At 35.0% G+C, this 22,513-nt stretch overlaps 1 protein-coding gene across 1 annotated transcript in view; it reads right to left on the reverse strand.

Moving 5' to 3' along the window:
• The window catches only part of Nup153 (Nucleoporin 153kD), a 48,099-nt gene that overhangs the window by 17,946 nt on the left and 7,640 nt on the right, over positions 1-22,513 (reverse strand). Inside the window, exons 4-7 of the mRNA XM_069841820.1 lie at positions 7,248-7,391; positions 2,504-2,631; positions 2,214-2,333; positions 49-247 (exon numbers count right to left, since the gene is read on the reverse strand). Coding sequence (XP_069697921.1) covers positions 49-247; positions 2,214-2,333; positions 2,504-2,631; positions 7,248-7,391 — 591 coding nt within the window. The remainder of the gene's footprint in view (positions 1-48; positions 248-2,213; positions 2,334-2,503; positions 2,632-7,247; positions 7,392-22,513) is intronic.

A 22,513-nucleotide genomic window follows, 5' to 3' on the forward strand; every position in this document is an offset into this window, starting at 1 on the left:
TAAATAAAATTTTACTTTGTGAAACAAGTGGTTTCTTTCCAGGCTTACCTGTTTCAAGTGGACGCTTACGCTTGCTACTTAATAGAGGGGTAGAAGGCTCAACAGGAATGCGTTTAGCATCAAGAACCGGTGTCGAGAACTGTTCTAATGCCTCTAAGATGCGACGTGCTGTCGTGCTCATGCTGCTTAATGAGTCTGACGCACATTTTGCAGGCTTCACTTGCACACCGCAGCGCTTCTGGGTCGACTGTAACAGTGAGGTCAAGTTTCATTAACCATAAACTCTGCAAGACCTGGAGGAAGATTTCAGTAAGGAGACAGTGTGGCAGAGTGAGACAATATCAATCAATGTACACCGGGGACAGAACAACTAGAGGCTTCAGTGACGTCACTACAGAAGAACCCACACACAGCAGAATTGTTCGTTGCACTACAAACTGAAAAAGTTGACCATCTACTTTCACTGATCCAGCTGCGTTCTCACAATACAATAACGCCTGTTCAGAAAATGTTTTGCAACTGAATGGTACCGTATACCTGCTAGTGTGGAAGGAGGGGGTGGTCGGACAGTAAAAGAAACCGTCTCCAAGCTTCTAGATGTTCTGTCTCCAGTATATCACGCTTCCAACTTCTACTGAACGGTTCATCTTCAATGGTCAAGATGTCAGAGATTGGTGGGTTCAAATCTAGATTATGGAAGTATTTTTTAAAAGTAAGAGAATTCGTTTTTCTCATACTAGATCTACAGATTTATATGACTTTGGACATCCGTGATGTGAATATAATGGTGTGTTAGTATACTTGCTCAAAATGCATTTTCCTTTGTGCATGATATCACGCCTAAAGCATCTGGCAATGTTTTATGTTGTATCAAATGATAAGATCGAGCAGAAGCATGTACTTAGGACCTAATGGGTATGGGAAAGCAAAATAGTAAAAATAATCGACTTTTACATGTTCATTAGTATTACAATTGAAATAAAAAGTATTAACATAAAATTTCAATTCTGCTGGCCTCTGAAATGACAGACATGCAGTTCTTTGACCTCTTTTTCTACACAGCTTTCGGCTAAATTCAGACACTTATCAGAGCGTTAAACGAGATTTGGAATACTGCAATCATAAAACTCTCCTGCCTGTGACTGAAGCCAACCTTACTTACTTACTGGCTTTTAAGGAACCCAAAGGTTCATTGCCGCCCTCACATAAGCCCACCATTGGTCCCTATCCTGAGCAAGATTAATCCATTCTCTATCATCATATCCCACCTCCTCAAATCCATTTTAATATTATCTTCCCATCTACGTCTCGGCCTCCCTAAAGGTCTTTTTCCCTCCGGCCTCCCAACTAACACTCTATATGCATTTCTGGATTCGCCCATACATGCTACATGCCCTGCCCATCTCAAACGTCTGGATTTAATGTTCCTAATTATGTCAGGTGAAGAATACAATGAGTGTTATGTGTTGTGTAACTTTCTCCATTCTCCTGTAACTCCATCCTTCTTAGTCCCAAATATTTTCCTAAGCACCTTATTCTCAAACATCCTTAACCTATGTTCCTCTCTCAAAGTGATAGTCCAAGTTTCACAACCATAAAGAACAACCAGTAATATAACTGTTTTATAAATTCTAACTTTCAGATTTTTTGACAGCAGACTGGATGATAAAAGCTTCTCAACCGAATAATAACAGGCATTTCCCATATTTATTCTGTGTTTAATTTCCTCCCGAGTATCATTTATATTTGTTACTGTTGCTCCAAGATATTTGAGCTTCTCCACCTCTTCAAAAGATAAATTTCCAGTTTTTATATTTCCATTTCGTACAATATTCTCGTCATGAGACATAATCATATACTTTGTCTTTTCGGGATTTACTTCCAAACCTATCTCTTCACTTGCTTCCAGTAAAATTCCTGTGTTTTCCCTAATCGTTTGTGAAGCCAACCTACGTTTTTTTTTTTTACTTGGTTATTTAACGACGCTAAATCAACTACGATGTGTGTGTGTGTGTGCATGCGTGTAATGTGAAGGTGTATGTACAATCTCTGTTTGTATTTTGTGATGTGCAGAAGAAAAATGCATCTGAGTGCAGAAACTACACATTATTACAGTGTGTTTGAAACATTCAGTTAACAGGTAGGCAAGATGGTCAAGACACTCCGATCTCGGTAACTAGTTTAACAACATGGCACGATAAACAAAACCTTACCTCATTGGGAACAAAAAAACCATCTTTCATCCTGTAGGCAGAGGCACCTCCATATGTTGTTCTTCCAGAATAGAAGGGTGAATTGATAACCTTGTTCTTGGCTGATGCCTTGTCCTTTTCCTGCGGATCAAATAAATTTTCTTTGTTTAAAGAGAGCACTGACTCTTATCAGGATATGAAACAATTTCAGTTAATCTCCAACTGAAGCTATATGAAGTGGTATGTATCCACCAAATAAAAAATGTAATTTTTCCCTACACTAAATAAAAAAATTTAATTTTATTACAAACCAGAATAGGTGAACCAAATGAAGACACATTGAATGATGGTCTTCTTCTGTTGATGGAAGAGTTCAGTCGTGGACTACGACTGTGACTACGATCTGAAAACAACGATCGTGGACTCTGGAGATGACCAGCTGAAAAAGAACAGAGATTAAAGTTAACTTAATATTTACTGAAGTCATTCAAGAATGCTTCTTGGCGATATTTTATATTTTCTATTCTTAAAACTGTCTAGGAGAGCTTATTTTAGGACAAAATATACTATTCACGTAGTGGAAAGAACACTGCAAATTTAACTCTACTCCTTAGAGATTTTTCACAAAATTTTGGTTGGTGACATTGCATAATTCATTATGGTGTTTGTAATTTCTTTAGCTGATTTTGTAAAGTTTGCCAAATTTTATCAATTAATAAGATTTCATTGTGCAATGGAGTTTAGGAGCATTTGTAAACTTCTACTTGTGATTTGTATTTTGTTAGTATGTAATTTGTTAATATTTTAAAATGACGCGTGTCTGAGAGAACATGAAACAAAAATACATTCTATTTGGTTTCAAAAGCCTTTTTGAGTTTGATGAATAGTTTAACATTTTTACAAGAACATGCTTAATCCATCATCAATAATGTTTTAACACGTTTATTTAATATTAACGTCATTATCACGACTGTGTTATCCTCCATATTCCAATGATTATCATAGACTAGCCCTAGGATCAGAAGTTCATGGGTTCAAACCCAGCAGAAGGATAGATTTTTTCGGACAAACAAATCTATAGCATGACTTCCTCTGGGAGATAAGTGAAGTTGTGTGTCCCATGTTGCTTAATTTGCAGTATGTGTAATATCCTAACACATGAATCAAATGCTACAATGGCTGTCTTTAAATTGCCTACTACAGTAGCGTGCAAATTAATCCGAACACGACATATTTTTACATTTTCTGTCATTGTTGGCCTCACAGCTGCTCATACCGCTTTAATTGACATCTGTAGTACGTGTAATTCCATTGTTGAAGGTCTGTCATTATTATTTTTTAAATATGTAACATTTTGCCTGTCGTTTTGTACTTATAAGCATTTCAGTTGTGTTAAAGACTTAATACTGCAATCCTGTGTACATTCTGTCGTCTTCACAAATGGATACAACTCCACGAAAACGGTCTAAAATTATAACATTAGCAGAGCATTCTTCTATGACACAGAGGCAAATTGCTGCAGAATGTCACATCGGTTTGGCTACTGTTAATTCGATCATAAAACGATACAGGGAGACTGGATCCATCACACCCCAGAAAAAAGGAAACTGTGGCCGGAAAAGGAAGACTTCACCTGCAGATGATTGTTTAATTGTCAGGAAAAGTAAATTAAATCCTAGACTAACTGCTGTCGACTTAACCCGTGAGTTAATGGCTACCACTGGGGCGAATATTCACGTCACAACAGTGCGGCATAGGCTTTTGGAAGCTGGATGAAGGGCTTGTAAGCCTATTAAGAAGCAACTGCTAACCCCTGTTATGTGCAAAAACGCCTAATGTGGGCAAAATTACATCAACACTGGATAGTGAATGACTGGAAGAATGTACTTTTTTCCGATGAGTCTCATTTCGAGGTCCAGGGCCACCGTGTTTCTTACGTACGGAAAGGATCCAAAAAAGTAACAGCAGCTCATCTCTAACAAGCACCCAAATACCCCCCTAAAGTAATGTTTTGGGGTTGTTTTACACATGAAGGGCCTGGAGCATTAATACCTATCAAGGGAATGATGAATTCTGACAAATATATTCACTTATTGGAAACCAGAATCGTACCCCAGCTGCAAAATTTCCGGATGGCAGAGGTGTGTTCCAACAAGACCTGGCACCATGCCATACGTCTCAAAAAGCTACAGAATTCTTCAACAAGAAGAATATTCAGGTACTCCCCTGGCCAGGCAACTCACCCGACATCAATCCCATTGAGAACTTGTGGTCAATTTGCAAAAGAAGAATGCAAAAAATGGATTGTTCTACAAAGGAGAAGATGATTTCTGCCCTCATTGGTGTATGGTTTCGCGATGAAGAATATTTGTGGGAAATTAATGGAAGCCATGCCAAATCGTCTCAGAGCTGTTATTAGGAACCAGAGAGGCCACATAGATTACTGAGGTATGTCTTAGATCCTTTTTTTTTATCCCATTTGAGTGTTTTTGCATAAGTAATTACGTTGTTCGGATTAAATTGCACGCTACTGTATATCTGGTAGTAAATGTAGGAATGAAGTGAAAATTTACATAGTACTACAGTAGAACCTCGATTATCTGTCTGTTGATTAACCGTTCTATGAATTATCCATCACTTAAAAAGGGATCCCGATTTTTTTAGTTACTTACAACTGTTCTTGTGTCCTTCCCAAACTGTGCCTACCTCAATCGCATAACTTTGCTACGCACGTAATTTTCGTTTGGTTCTCTGTCAAGATTAAGGCCTCTAACACACTACAGCGAGAACTATGAACTATGTAATCTGTGGACACAGCTTAGCTTAGCCTAACATCTTCACGTTACAGCGAGAAATATGTTCCTACACAGTGGAGCTATCTCTGTATAGATAATTAAAATACCGAAATTTATTAAGTCATACAGATGGCAGATTGATCAGGCCTTGTATGTAACAATTCCTAGCCAACCAATGTCCAATGTCAGCTATGCCTTATTTCGAGCATTACTCAACGCTAAAGGAAAGCATTTCCCATAGCTTGACAAATACATTACATATTTCTCGTTGTAGTGTGTTATGGGCCTAATACTTTCACCCCCTTAACTATCATAAAAGATTTCACTTCTCACCCATTTCTTGGAATATTGCTTAGTCATTACTAAGTTTAGAAAGGACATCAAAAAACATAATTACTTGTAGGAAGTGCAAAAAAAAACTACCTACTTAAAGTATCTCGAATGGCATCAGACAGATTTTAAAATTCATAATACAGATTATTCCTTCACTATATCTCGTCTATTAAAACAGATAATCGAGGCTGTACTGTAAATAGTACCACAGATTCCATGATTTTACAGTCCTGTGAGTGTTTTGACAACACGGATTTTGTGTAGTTGGCATATATAAAAAAAACACATCAAGAAGTAGTAATAACGAATGTAAACAAAGAAACAGGTTTCAACAGTATGATGCCACTTCAATAGTGACATGTGCTATAGTCCCGTCGCTCTAATTTCCAGCAGCCAATCACGTTGCAGGTAGGCTACATTTAACGTGTGCGTCTTGTGATTTGCTGATGAAGACATTATATATTTCCTAAGGCTGGGTAATACTTAATATAATCGCCCACTATTTTGGCTCTTTCGTTGGCGTTCGCAGAAAGCACACGAGGACGTTATTTACTGCTCAATTATTTGCTGAATTACAGTATTTTTTATTTATTATCATAGGAGCTACGACATGATAACGTTTAACGGTGTGGCAAATAGATCCCTCGCCTGGTAGCTCGGCAACGAAAGAACAAAAATGGCGAACGATACTACCTACCTAGACTTTATAAAGCCTTCACTTCCTAAGACATAAACAAAGAGGAGGAGTCATGCCGGGAATAACAGCGTCGCGACTATAGTAACAGCTTTTGGCAGTATATGTAATTATTGGCTTACTTTATAATAAATGATGGAACTGATGACTGCTGAAAATATAGCACGATACAATTTGTACGATTTCTTCATAATACACTGTACCTTAAATGAAGTTTCACTGTTCTAATGTATAGTGCATTGTAACAAACTAAACTGAGCTGCAATGAATGGAAGTCAGCTGTATACTAATGCTCTAACATTCCTACAGTCTGTGTTATCTGTTCATACTATGCAACACAAAACTTTCCAACATTTGATCCATGGGAAATGTACACATTATTTTCTCAGCAGTCGCACTTAATGAATAACAAATAATAATAGAAAGGTGACAGCATTTACCTGAACGAAACCTGTTTCCTGGCAAACACACTGTACAAGCAGCTAATTCTTTATATTTGACTTGCCTATCTGTTGTGGAGATCTGTATGGCAAATGAGGGGAGATTTCGACATGAACTTAGGAACAATTCCCTTCTGAGTAGTATAATTAAGCAGTCAGTGTTGTTTCTGTCATAGTAGTTGAAGTCTTTCTTGTGACGTACTATTTCCTTCTTTTGTTAAATAATGCACAAACATTCAAATCTCTATTCGCGTCTCAACTGAATATACTATTGATTCAACTTAGTTCAGATGACTTTATGTTCAGATTTTCTCTACATATCTACATTGCATACCTGGATTATGCTATGGTATGGCACAGATAATTTATGACTTCACCACACATCGAGTACAAATTCTAAGAAAACACACACTTTTAAGACCTGAAATGCAGGAATGTGCTGGGAGTTGTATCAGTAATATTTCTGTTTTTCACATATGGAAAGTATCAGACACAATGTAACATTCTATGTTAACTCTGCAGTGCTTGGGAAAAGTGACATAAGTCAGTTTTCACAAACCTTTTTTTATAATTTATTGACAACTTACACTGGTTTATGTCGATTTGATTTTTTTTCTGTATGAATTATTGTAATGGGAGGAATACCTATGTATTTTTTTCCAAGCGAGCAGATGTTCCGTAAGTTGTCAATAAATTATCAAAAAAGGTTTGTGGAAACTGACTTGTGTCACTTTTCCCGAGCACTACAGAACTCTATCCTCCCCCAAAAGAGTATATACAATATTTAACTTACTGAAGTTAAGTTTTTCATCCATACTTCGGCGTCGTCCTGACAAACTGTTCATGACAGTTTCACCTGTCTGGAACTGGCGGTTACCTTGTGGTACTAAAGACGAGCATCCGCTGGTGGATTCACTGCTTTCTGACCGGTCATCTCCTAGTAAATAGGAAGAGAGGACCACAAAATTACACTTGAAACTCAGAAAATCAAATGCAATGCAATGGAATTAGCTAGAACTAATTTCTTAACATTTGCTGGGCATGTGATTATAATTTCTGCACAGTCTGTTTAATATTTTCTTTTTTTTTAATCCAATGCCACCAGGTTGTCTTTTCGACATTTCTGGTCTTCTCTCCTGGCCGTGGCTTAGTTGTAACCCACTTCTGAGGTTGGGGCGCCTGGAAGGCGGAGTTACATTACCCCGATGATGTGATAGGATGATTATGATAATGTGGTGCCAGGAGAGATCTTAAATCTAAACTTAAACTAAATTCCAGACCATGGACGAACAACATATGGATCTGTTTAATATATTTACTGTCATTTAAGTTGCGAAACACAGAGGGCAAAAGTTGAAACCAACCTTTCTTTATTTTTTTTTTAAAGGCAACACAAATGTTATACGTTTTTGTTTTACATGGACCTTAATACAGAACCATACAATTGTCACCATTAGGGCCTGGATTTTGTTGAATTGCATCTTTTTTCTGATAAGTCAGGAACATAGCTGCTTTAGTATATACCGTTGCTTACGAGATTACACAAGCTGGCGCATAGCGCTTGAAAAACGAGTCTGAAGTGGTTCCCTCATAATGCCAATTCCGCCGCTCAGAGCGCTGTTCTGCCCTAAATGTTCATAGCAGAACACTTAAATGACATTTGACATTTGGGACATTTAAAGGACTCACCATTGCTGATTAAATGCTTCGTACAATATTTTATGGACAATAGACGTAATTTCCAAACTTCTACTCCTCAATTATATTACAATAAAAGGCTGTCATTCTTGATATTAAAACATATTACATATAAACTGAGGGACTGTCTGCTCTGTACTTCAGTTCATACACCAAACATTTCCGGAAATAAATTAACTTGACATCTTACATGTACGCACTATAGCCTACCCTTTTCACCTAATATTATTAATATTGTTATTAAATAAGATATTGCAACTAATTAAGATACTGCATTATCTTTAATTTCCTTGAATTCAAAATTAAGCATTTGCAAGAAGGCCTAACTTTTCCCTCTCTTTTTTTAAAAAAATACGAACGTCACAATAACTGAGAAGTATAATTATTGCGCGATGTTTTCTTGCAGTGGTAAAAACATTTCTATAGGCCTACAGATTAATCTATTGAGCATAGTAATAGTAAACGCTGTAGTATTTTAGTGCGTGTAAATATATTTTGAATTAGCATTTATTAAATTAGGAAGTTAGCCTGTAATTTGTGTGATTGAAATGGTTTACTGCTGTGTGCCATTGTGCAAATCGAACCAGAATAAAGAATGTGATTTTTCGTTTCATTGTTTTCCACAAGATGAAGGACTAAGAAAGAAGTGGTGTATAGCCATTTCTCGCGAAGGGGACAAACCAAGGACTCTTTGGACGCCAAACAAGAAATCGCGTGTCTGCAGGAGACATTTCAAAGAAGCTGATTTTAGCATTAGCACAACATTAAAACGTTTGCTTCCTAATGTGGTACCATCCGTCTTTGATGATTTTCCAAAACATAAACAAAATGTTTCAAACATAAGTAGACACAACAAAAGAAGGATAACAGAAGTGGTGAATAACATCCATCCTGCTAAGAAAAATAAACCCAATGTTGAACATAGTACATCAGCTTTCAATGAAGCAAATGTTTCAATTGAAGAAATCTATGAAGCACATAAAAAAACTATAGCCACACAGTGCTCAATTGAAAGTAAAAAAATTCCCAAAGCCATTACATTACAACGTAAAAAAATTACTAGGACAATTCGGAAACAAAATCAGCTTATTGGAAAACTAAGACAGACAATATGTAATTTAAAAAGCAAGCTATAAAGATAGCTGAACAAACTTCAAATAACACTGTAATATGCTTGGCATATTTATAATATTCGTACTCAATCAGTAATGCACAATTAATCGAACTATTTTCACGATACACAATGCTTTGTAATGGTACTATTCATCATTTCTTAGGGCAGCGAGGCGAACCTAGCGGCAGAAATTGTCATGACTCACAGAGACCTACTCTCGATCGTGCTATGCGCCAGCTTGTGTAATCTTGTAAGCAACGGTATATACATGTTTTATGACAAATGGAGTGTTCTAAGACATATTTATTGGGGCATTTTTTTTTCTATTTGGCCATTTTTAGGGTATTTCTGTTGAATGTTGGTCACATATCCCTATTAAGGCCTTCATTTCTCTTTTTATTTCCTTTGATATTTTTTTTCACATTTTGGTCATCAATAGCCATTGTTTTGTACATATTTTAATGGTTTTTTTTTTACACATTCAATGATGCCAGCCTTATGTAATGGACTAGTCCAACCACACCTTCAATATAGATTCATCCAGCTATACCTGCTAGTTTGGGACAAGTGATCATAGGGTATTTCTGAACATATTGGCAAGATTATAAAATATATTTTTTTAGTAGGTTATTTTACGACGCTTTATCAACATCTTAGGTTATTTAGCGTCTGAATGAGATGAAGGTGGTAATGACGGTGAAATGAGTCCGGGGTCCAGCACCGAAAGTTACCCAGCATTTGCTCATATTGGGTTGAGGGAAAACCCCGAAAAAAACCTCCACCAAGTAACTTACCACGACCGGGAATCGAACCCGGGCCACCTGGTTTCGCGGCCAGACGCGCTGACTGTTACTCCACAGATGTGGACAAGATTATAAAATAAAAGATTAAGAATGTTTTAAATAAAAATGTAGGATATGCAATGATGTACTCTATATCAAAGGTTCTCTCTGGAGAGTAATTTTCGCTGGAGGCAATTGACATCATTCAGTGACAGAAAAGATAAATAAAAAAAAAACATAATAAAAATATTAATGATTGAATTATTCATCAAGAATTATTTAATAAACATAAAGGCATCAAGAAAATCAAACATATTAAACATTTTAACATTGCAATTAATAATATAGGATTGGATATAATTACCATATCTACGAATTATAGATACTAAAAATGACTAGGGATACTGCGAATGATATTAAAGAAGAAATAAATAGACGAATACAGAGTTCCAATAGATGTTACTTTATGCTACTAAAGTATTTCAAATCCAAAATACTCAGAAGAGAAACGAAGGTAAGACTCTATAAGACATTGATAAAACCTGTACTGACATATGGAGCAGAGACATGGGTATTGTCTATGGGCAATATGGCTAGACTTCGGGTGTTTGAAAGAAAGATTCTGAGGAAGATCTATGGACTAACCAATGAAAATGGAGTGGCGAATAAGGTACAATAGGGAACTCTACCAACTATATGATTTCTCAAACATTATTACGGATATTAGAGTGGTAAGACTAAGATGGGCTGGACTGTTCAGAAGAAGGAGAGAGGGGATATGGTGAGGAGGATAATGGAAAGCAGAGTGGAGAATAGAAGAAATGTTGGAATATCGAGACTGTGATGGATGGATGGATGGATGGATGGGGTCAAGGAAGATGTGAAACGGTTGGGAATCAGGAAATGGTGACAGGTTGCCAGAAATAGAGAAGCCTGGATATCAATTTTGAGGGGGGCTGCGGCCAACTTTGGGCTGTTAAGCCAATGATGATGATGATGATGATGAGGACTGTGTATTTTAACTTTAAGTATGCCCCTATTGTTTCAGTTGAGGCATCTATAATGAACACCGATCAAAATACCCCTCATTTCTTATGAAAAAACAAGAACTGAAAAGACTACAGTGGACTTTATGTTGTCAACAAACAGTTGGATACATTAAGAAGAATGATTCATGTCAGTTTCAAGCACAAGATCTTTGGCATTATCAGAAAAAATGTCGAATTCTAGTGTTGTGCACTTCACAGAAATTTACATCTTAAAGAGACTATACATGGACTCACGTGTCCATTTTTTTTGTAACATATGTTACAGCCAATTATGAAAATATATTTTGTGTTTTATTGAAGTTTACAGGATATATGTACTGTATAAGCTGTATGGAGAATAAATTACTCTGTGTTTGGTGAATAATGTCCTATTTTTTTCCTACTTCGTTTTCAGATTATTACAGAATTGTAAATACAGTCTCAGTGTAACATATGACAGTGTTTAGGTAAAAGGGCTTAACCGGAAGTTTTTTTAAATGTGGTCTTTTGTCGTAATTAGTTAAAATTTAATTACAAAACGTGGAGATATGACTTTTGACAACTATGTTTAACTCACATTCCTTCATATACGGTAACTAATAATAATACTGTGTTAAATTTAGTGCTGTTGATCGATCAAAATACTTAATCGATTAACTATTTGAATTTAATCGATTAATCGAGTTGAAAAAATGTTTTAATATACTGCAATACACAATTATTGTTAAATTTAACTTGTGTTCGGTGATAAGCTTAAGTATTAAATGTTGTATATCTTTATATATTGTATCGTTATATTACAAAACAACTATTTTAATTACTTACTAATATATTTATTATGAGGCTTATAATTTATTGTGTCAATTTCTCCGGGAATTTTTGAGACAAACAAAAGTAACAAAAAGTATGAAAACTCACCTAGTTAATACTGCTTCATCCATGATTTTAAACATAAGAGTGCATTCACATGCTCCGAATTAAGTGCTGCTCTACATTTAATAATAATGTTTTCCACATCACTACACACAAAAAAAAAAAAACTTTTTTTTTCTGTCAACCACTTCTCCAGGATCGTTCAATTTAAATCCAAACATTTCACCGAGTTTACCTCTCAAATTCTCATATGACATAATGGAGTTTACACTTTTCACAAACTACAGAAAACTGATTTTTTTCTTTATCAAACTAAACATACGAGTATAATCCTCATATACAAACTCAGTATAGAAACAGAAGAATGGCCCCTATTGTAATCGAATTATACCAGATTTTAGAAGCGAAGAAGGTAGTTATGCTCTCATTTGCACACAGTGTAGACATGGCTATTTTATAAGGGATGAGGGGGATGAATCTCAGAAAATTATGTATTTCATATGCTAGGAAGATGAGCTGACAACAAGGTGGAAGTTTTCTTGGAAAACCATAAAACTTAATAAGGGTTTCACATTGTGTTTCAACTTTCACTAGAGGTAGACTAGGTTACTGTCCTCATATCACCATTTCTTTCTGAAGTGTTTGTGCACAGATCCTATGCTACCAGGTTTACAGTTAGAAAATATCAGCACTATTGTGCTTTTAAGTAAGCAATTTCCGAGAGAGAAATATTGTCGGAATTTTTAGTATGAGTTTGTATTAACAAAATAATAATTAATATCAACTACAAGTGATTAATTTTAATTGACTCGATTATTTGATTAAATATTTTTGATCGAATAATCTTACAACAGAAATTGATTGATTGATCGATTAAATCCCACAACACTAATTAGATTTAATTTTTACTGTTCCTGAAAAAATATTTCTTTTGTGGGATAAGTCCTTTCACCTAAATACCGTCGATATGTAACTATGAAATGGCTCAACAATAAATTACTGCATTCAATAGTTGAATAAACTTGTATCCTTGATTAGTCAAATGGCTGTGCTAGTAAATATAGGCCTAATGAAATATGCCCCTGAAATTATTCTTCTGAATCATGAATTACAGTTTTGTTGGTCACATCCTTATTCTCGGAAGGTCTTCAATTAATCCATACAATTTCATTTATCAGGTAATTTCATGTAAAACAAAATCACAACAAACAAATTACAGGGGATTTATGAAATCCTATAGATTGCGTGAAAGATCTTTATTCTTGGTATGTTATTTTTAGGTTAGTAACAAAAAAAATTAAAAGGCACTACCACAGGTAAGATGAATACACACTATCCTATAATTAAACAATGGAGCAAGTTGGACTGCATGGAAAACTATATGATGAAAAGTTCATCTTACACTTGTGATTGCATGGTACCACAAGAGATGTCAAAGTTTGCAGAAAAACCTTTTGTATCTAAACTTTTCGATTTTCTCTCCTTCAAGGTCGAGTATTACAGACATTTCACATGAAAGAATGTTACAGCCAAATTCAGGTACACTGTTTTGTTAATTTTTTAAATAAAAATCCATGACCGGTACTTAAGTGACTATTACACTTTTACTATATCATACTACTTTTGACTAATAAAACGGTACTAAAGAACATCTTTCAACCAATCATGGCTGCTTATTGCACAATTTTATCACATCCCTAGCATTTGTTTAATCTTATTGCTTCCTTAACATTTGTTTGTGTTTATCACTACCCTAGCATTTGTTTCTTTGTTTGCCAACATTTTAAACTGCACTGGTCTGGACGTCAAAAAACAGAAAATTACAAACCACTCCAGTCGATGCACAGCACTTTCAAATATGACTCGCATTGGCATTCAAGAACAAGAATTAATAAAGATCACTGGTAATAGCTATGCATCTTCCCTGAAACCCTATTTGCAAATAAATGAAGAGCACCATTCAGAAATCCTGAATAAGTTGAGGGATACACCATGCACATCGAGTTCACTTCTTTTACGCACATGTCCAATATTTTTTTTTTTTAATCCAATGCCACCAGGTTGTCTTTTCGACATTTCTGGTCTTCTCTCCTGGCCGTGGCTTAGTTGTAACTCACTTCTGAGGTTGGGGCGCCTGGAAGGCGGAGTTACATTACCCCGATGATGTGATAGGATGATTATGATAATGTGGTGCCAGGAGAGGTCTTAAATCTAAACTTAACCTAAATTCCAGACCATGGACGAACACAGGAATAATCCCCTTTAAGGAAAAATTCTTGTGCTCTAACCGGGAATCGAACCCGGGACCTCATGAACTATAGGCAGAAGCTCTGACCGCTAGACCATGAGGCTGGTCAATAAGCTAAATATACCATGAATTCATCTGTCAAGCAGTGATGCATCACTGCCAGCTCAAAAGTCTGGCAACAATGGAGCACCATGTACAATAGTACAGTGTATTTGTATAGACAAATACATGTCCAATATAACATCAACTGAACCACCAACCACTAAAACATTCAAATTTGAAAATTGTACTGTCAATAATTGTTTCTTATAAAATTATTCATGTTTATTTTTTATTTCATCAGCGTTAATTAAAACGTTTCTTGTTTATTTCATCATCCCTAATTAAAACTTTTCTAACACTCGTTTATATTATTTAGGTAATGTTTGTTATAGCTTCTGCTATATGATATTATGGATATCACGTATCAGAGATTGTTTAATTTATTGAAAATCATCTGCCAAGTGACATTGATTGCTGGGATCCGGATGATTGAAGTGGAATGCAAATGTTTTAATAAAAATGAAACTGAATCAACAAAGCCTTCTTGACTAGTAACCGTCCACAGAATTCAATGAAGATTCCATAGTTGGCACAACTGATAACAAGAAAACAACTAATCATAACACTCTACTGCCATCCAGCATAATGTTGAGATGGTACAATAATACATTTGAAGACAGTTGAATTTTCGTAAGTCAATTAATATTTTATTGTATTGGAGTACTTTGTTACTTCTAATCTTTATATACTTTCGTCTAATCGTGTAATAGTCAATTAAATCCCACTCGAGTTTTGATTTTATCTAGATAAATCAAAACCTCTAGTCAGATTATTGTTGATAAAAATAAGAATAATTCATACACATCATGAATGATTTGCGAATAATGAATAACTGTGAATAAAATGCAATACTGTAGTTCAGGAAAATTCATTGTATAGTACAGGCAGTTTGTATCCACGTGTACTGGATAATTAAGTACTATTTGAAAACACATTTATTATTGGTAATGAGTTGCAAGTGACTGATGAATTTGAGACAGCCTTCCCATGATAAAAGAAATGTATCTATTGAAACAGACCACAAAGAAAGTGAAAACAATAACAATGAAAAGTGCACTGAAAGAAACTTCTTTCTTTACAGCAGTCAGAAAGGAATTTAGTGTGATGGCTATACATAGAATATGCATGTCAAAAACATTATTTTTGTTATTTAGGCTATACATAGTTATATGCATGCCAAAAACATTTTTTTTTTAATTAAGGACAATGAAAATGTGTCTTTCCATCAAATCAATTTTTGCAGCATTATAATAATTTATTTTATCGTTATACTTTGCACAGCAAGCAAGTAAAAATTAGATTGCTACACATGATGACAATTATTGATGACAAACCATGCTGCACTATTAATTAATCAAAAACTTCATAATGGAATTGTGTTCCTTTACACCCTACATTTTAAAAGCTGAACATTAACTAGTACTACAAATAAACTCAGGCTAAATTTCAGTTAGGTTTCAAATAACAATAATACAATCTGAAATTCACAATTACATTTTCTGGCAAAGATAATCATAGCTGCCTTGTTCAGTAGAAGATACGAACTAGATATTCTGGATGCTAAATTAATTTACATTTCCTGCAAACACTTTAATACAATTTCTAAGTGAACCATATTCCCTGTTCCGTCTGGAAATACAAGACCTAGCTTTCACACTGATACTTAGAGAAGTGTATCGATTGAAAAGAAGAATGCTTCTGTTTCAGCAAACCACATACCTACATCTGTCTAAACAAATGACAGTCATGGCCATTGAAAGGTAGGCATAAAATGTTGCTACTCTATTTAAACAGCTCCATTTTTATGTGCTCATTAACTAAGAATAAAATGTTAACAGTCTTAAACAATGGGTACAAAGGTATAGAAATCATATACAATACTTCAGCTTCACTAAACACAAAGGTCATCGAGAACAAAGAGATTATTTTAACTTATTAGTTGATTTACATTTGATGGCAACAATGTTGTAGACTAACGGTTAGCATGTCTGACCATGAAACGAGCAGGCTCAGGTTCAACCTGGTTGAAAAATTTACCTTGATGAGGAGGGCTATTTTTTTTAGCAAATGCTCGGTAACTTTCGGTGCTGAACGCTATACTCATTTCACTGGAATTATCACTTTAATTTAATTCAAATGCTACAAAACCATTGCAGTTGATAAAGCACTGTAAAATAACCCAATTAAAAAAAATAGTAATATGTGTTACAAGAGCGGTATGTTGAAGTTTTCATGTTCGAGGAAAAGTTTGAAAAAGCGAAACGTAGTTGAGCTTTTTTAATTTCCAAGAATTGAAAGAAAACATACCGCTCGTGTATCATACATTATTTTGTGCGAAGATCGTTTATTACATACTTGAAAGAGGAATTTCTAATTAATTGCAATGAAATCTCCATCTTGGTTTCTGTTCAATGACGGCAAATTTGCAAAACAAAAATATCTATCTTCAACATTGTTGCTTTAAAATGTTTTCTATGTTTACTATACTCCAGCAGGCAGTGATATACGTCTGGAGTTGTAGGGTTTACTTAATTTTTGCAAATATTTAAAAACAATAATTAACAGTGAAATTTAGGTGAAATTGCAGTGGTAAGTGTCCAATTTATAATTATTACTATATTGAACGTCTCTAAAAATAATATGTTAAAAGCCTAAAGCAGTAAAATCAATATGTCACTTAAGCGGTAAGAAGAGCGAAATTGTTATTTGTGTTAGGTTGGGAATACTGAATGTGGAGTTTTAGACTTTCCGCAGATTGGTTTTGTGCAGAAACCAAGCAAATAAGCAACGATCTCGCACAAATGTATTTTTCGATAATATTAGCAATGACATCTACACCAGGTAAAATGAGAAACAAGGTTATTAGAAACAAAATGATTATATTTAATGAAAATAAGTAGAAAGGCATGGACTTGTTAAAAGAATGTCAGACGAAAGAATGACAAAGATGCTTTCGAAATGAACACCTACTGCAAGAATGAAGACAAAATCATGCATTACTTGGACACAAAAATATAAATTAACAAGCAATAGATATTTAGAGGACAGTAGGTTGATAGAAACAGTGACAGAGGATTACTAAGATCCCTATAATTGCATGACATGTTTAAGTTCTTGGTTGGATGTCATTGTGATATTTAGATTTTTAAGAAACTGGTTCTTATTCATAAGGATTATGAATATGACTGACAGTGTATAAATTGAATGCAATTTATGTGTTATATTATTAATGATTACTTTTCCTGTATTTGTTTATTTAATGCATAGAATGTACAATTATCTACAATGGAATTACTGTGTTTCATCTGAATGACCTGTTGCTAAGCAACTGACATAGCCTACTTCAAAACTTCCCAATCTAAATACTATTAATTTCAATTAAATTTAATTTAAACAAGAAACACGTCAATTCAGTTATTAAGGGGAAAGATTAAAACAAGTGTTAATTGCATTTTAGGTTTAACCTCCTCACCCCCTTTTGAAATTTCAAATGGCACCCCTATACTATGATACCGGTACTCAAATTTAAAAGAGTATTCAACAGTCGTTGTCAACACATCTCATTCATTTGTTCTCAATATTGTTGCCTGGAAATCTGAATTATTGTTATTGTTAGTATGTTATAGGATGAAAAAAAAAACAATTTATTTTGGGTAATTACCCAAATTTAATTAATAAATATGATCTGTTCTCTCTTAAAGGGTATAAAAACCATTCTTAAATAATTTAATACCCAAACACAACTATTACATGAAATGCTCAATAGTCTTTGTAGTTTTATTCTCTTCAGATCTAATCAACAATAACAACAATAATCCAGATTTCCAAGTGACGACAGAACACAAAAGATGTAAGAACAAATGAACGAGACATATAAACAATTGAATACTCTTTTCAAATTTAATGGCCATATGCATCAATATTGATTATTGTAACCACCAGCTAAAATTGTACCTAAACCCTGGATAAGCATTTTTACAATGCACTGAACCTCAGTTTGGACTTGGAGGTTAACCACGGTAATCTCTAACAGGCCATATTCAAGGAGTTAAAGGAGATAACCAACGATTAGTAGACCTAGTAAAACAAAATGGCAGCCAGATCCACAGCTGATTATTTCAAGACGATTATTGTTGAACTTGGATTACTTGGACAAAGGTGATGTTGAGTGTGGAGTTTTATTAGTAGAAAGAGAGAATTATTACGAGGAATTGGGTGACAGAGAATTTCAGAAGGGATTTCGTTTATTAAAACATACCATGTCATTTCTGTTGCAACAAATGGATCACTTAAAATAACCCAGAAAAAGTTCCATTTCTCCTATGAATCACCTGTTTATACTACGATTCTATGCAACTGATATTTTCTGTATTTTAAGAGGGAACACTCGAGTTCTCTTTTCCTACGTCATTGGCTGAGTGAAGAGAGAGGTTAACAGATGGGTATTAGGATATTAAACAGTTCCCTGGTATAACTGGGGCCCTGGATTGTACACACATTCTTACTAATCTTCATCCTTTTCCTTTACAGATATTCTATCTTTTATATATACAGCATGGAAGGGAACCTATTACATACATTAATCCACAGTGGTAATAGATGAAGTCAATGTAAACAAGTTTCGTCAAATAAGTTTTCTGATACGTCAAATAGTTTTGAGAAAACAAAATTTTGTGTTGCAATGCTCCTTGAGGTCACTGCTTTGCAGTGGGGGAGGAGGGATTGACAGTAACTGCAATAATTCATTCCGCAAGACTTGCGAGAAGATAATATAAACAAAAACGTCTCATCAGATAAGTTTCGATCAAATTACTTTTATAAAAAAAACTGTATTATAAATATATTTCTATAAACTTCCTTTTTAACAAAGTTTTTTTTTACTTCGTTATTTAACGATGCTGTACCAACTACTAGGTTATTTAGCATTGATGGGAGTGGTGATAGTGAGATGGTATTTGGCGAAATGAGGCGGTATATTCACCACAGTATACCAGACATTCGCCTTATGGTTGAGAAAAACCTCAGGGGAAAAAAAATCCAACCAGGGATCGAACCCATGCAACTCTGAATCGGTAGGCAAGCGCCTTAGTCGACTGAGCTATGTCAGTGACTTTAACAAAGTTAAGAGGACTTTTAAATCTTTTGCGATGTTTCAACTTTGAAGTTACGTGTGATACTAGAGAGGTATCAAGGAGTGGAGAGTTACACAATCTGTCAGAAACGTAAATCCAATAAGATAAGAGTCTGACATCAATAAACAGCTGAATTATCACACTGAGATGCGTGAAAAAAATACATGTAAATATATCTACAGACAAGATAAATGTTATGTTTTATAGTCATGATCTTGTGTAGTGTCAAGATTAATACATTTTGATAATTACAAGTCTCAACTGAGACTGCTGATGTTCTATACAATTGGGGTTGGAAAGTTCTGATAATAGGGCAATTTTAAAATGACAACATTTAGAGAGGGATAACACTATTGTAAAGCATTCAGAACAAAGGACTTACAATTACAAACTAAACAAATTTATTACCATCTAACTAGGAAAGGATGTGCTTTTAGAGGCGCTTCAGAAAAAGGGAAGCCATATGTTAAAATTTTAAGTTTTCATGCATTTACGTATTTGTAAGTAACTAGGCTGCTTTTACATATAATGAGATAAAATTTTGAACACAAGTTCTTCAAAGTAGGAGGAAACATAATTTAAAATTGCATATAAATCGACATAGTAGTTTTGGAATAATTCAGATCTAAATTATGCTAATTAATTATACATAATCAAATTGATAGGTACACTTTTCAAAGAATGTATTAAGCCTAAAGATTTGAAACTTTGGAGGCCTAGTAATAACGCTTTTGGCTATAATTTGCCACCTCTGCTAGACTGCTGACTTATTTCTTACATTATTTAAATCAATGTCATTTTTTATAATTAATTTACATAGACAAACAATCAATCCTGTGTCACTGATAATGGAACTAATAATGTTAGAACAGTAATTGTGGTAGCAAACAATTACTAATACAATAATAAAGCATTGTTCCAAATTTCAGACTGATAGCTGCAATAGTTTTTTAGAGAAGTGTACCTAAATTATAAAAAATGTAGTTTTGAGAAAACAGTGGATAAAGTTCAAACTTACAGTTACTGTAGTTTCAATGCATCCCTGGATTGTAATCATCTTCCTTTTCCTTTTCTTCCTCTTCTCGTCTTCTTTTCTGGTTCCTATTTGCAGTCCTATGCTCTTTTGATTGGGTTTGCACCACTTTCTCACCTTCTTTTACTCCTCGGACGTCGATGGCATATAGCGCATGTTCCATATTGAATCCTGGTTTTATGTCCATCAACTCCAGAACTTTCTTTCTGCTGCTACTGTCATCATTGAAACTGATAACAGCATCCAGGACACCACTCTTGAGGACATTCATGCCCACAAACACTGTCTTTGGCAATCTCTCCCATATAGAGTTGTTGAAACTTTCATTGGGTTTCGGGTGCAGCCGGGTGTACATTTCTCTACCAGCTTCTTGTCAGCAAGATCTCTGAATATTGGCTTTACCTTCAACATGACAGCTTCTGGTAGGGAATGTTTGTGATCATATACTACATTTTGAGCTTGTGCCTTATTATAACCGCACCACAAATCCAGACCTTTGGGACAGAGTTGATGGTACGGTTTCTCGTTGGTTGAAATTTTATGGAAGTATGTAACCCATACACTCTTCCTCATTTCTTCCACATTCCCTGTGTTCCTTCTAATGGCTAAGCCATAGTAGATCTGAAAGAGATCAATTTCTGTATTCGTCAAATGACCCGCTCCTGCGAGTGTCTTGCCATCATCCAGTTTTATCTCCTTTAGTTTCCAGTCGTGCTCCCATTCTCTTGTGAATGTGGCCTAAGCATTCAAGTTTTTCAATTTCTACCCCTTGCCCACAGGGCTTGTCTTTTTGTATCTTTTTGAACCCCTTGCTGTCACCATCACCAAGATATTGCACATACCGAATATTCAGAGAATCCTCAGACTGCCTAAAATTGTTCAATGCACCTCCATTCTTCCACTAATAACCTTTATAGTTTTTTGTACATTTATGTACAGTTCCCTTTCCCTGTGAACATGTCTGACAATATTTCCACTGCCAACACCTTGCCAGTGAGTAATGATGTTGCAGTGACAACACCGTTGAGTGACGTATGCTCTCGCTTTTGCCAACTGCCATCGAAAGCCCCACATATGTCTCTGTTGTTACCATTCAACTCCACAGTTTCCATTGCAGCTTGTCTCATTGAGGCTTCTTTTATAAAGAAAACTTCTCTGTCAAACCTAGCAGGTGGAGGAGTAAGATTCATAATAGCACAAAATGTTTGTGCAGCCTGTCTGCCCTGACCAATGCTTCGCATACCATACACAAGTCTTGTACCTGCATCGTACAGCCTATTTCTGTACATTGCACATGTCATTGTGGACTTTACACTTTCACAATTACTGCAATGTAAATTTATTTTTGTTGCCAACCCTTTCCTGGAACTAATGTTTTCAAACATTTCCATACAGTCTTCACTATTGCAGAACAGAGTAGCCAACACAACTTTCGTCTTTTACATGTTTTCCTCTTCTTCTTCTTCTTACATGAATTCAAGGAGAAAATAATGATAGAAACAGATTGCAGTCGAACCTGTGGTCGAACGAACTACAGAAGTGGGGGCGTGACACTAGCATGCATTTAAATACCCACGCACACTCAGCCATTTAGTCATAAAAAGTCATTGAAAAAGGTCCTACCGCTAATATTGTATATATCAATCTGTTCAGAATTAAATAAGGAATAATATTAAGTAAAAATCTAAAAATCGATATTTTGGTCAATTTTAACATACAGGTTTCCAAGTTACTAATGTAAAATAGAGGAGTGCAAAGTCAAATTATAGAGGGTATTTCAAAAGTCAGTTCAAACAAACCGCTATAAATATTATAATATTTGAGATAGGGAAAAACCAAAAACATCACAGTGTTGGGCAAACAATGGGGTTTACAAAACATTATAAAGATGTCCGTCGTTCTCTTGTTCAACGTACAGCATTCTGTCTGTGACACCATGCACAGAATTTTGCAGATAATGTCTTGGAATATTGGCAATTTCTTGCGAGATGGCATCTTTCAGTTGCAGTAGGGTTGTTGGATGTGTCAGGAAAACTCGTTCTTTAAGGT

This window comes from Periplaneta americana, chromosome 1 (assembly GCF_040183065.1).
Source record: "Periplaneta americana isolate PAMFEO1 chromosome 1, P.americana_PAMFEO1_priV1, whole genome shotgun sequence".
Classification (NCBI taxonomy): Eukaryota; Metazoa; Arthropoda; class Insecta; order Blattodea; family Blattidae; genus Periplaneta; species Periplaneta americana.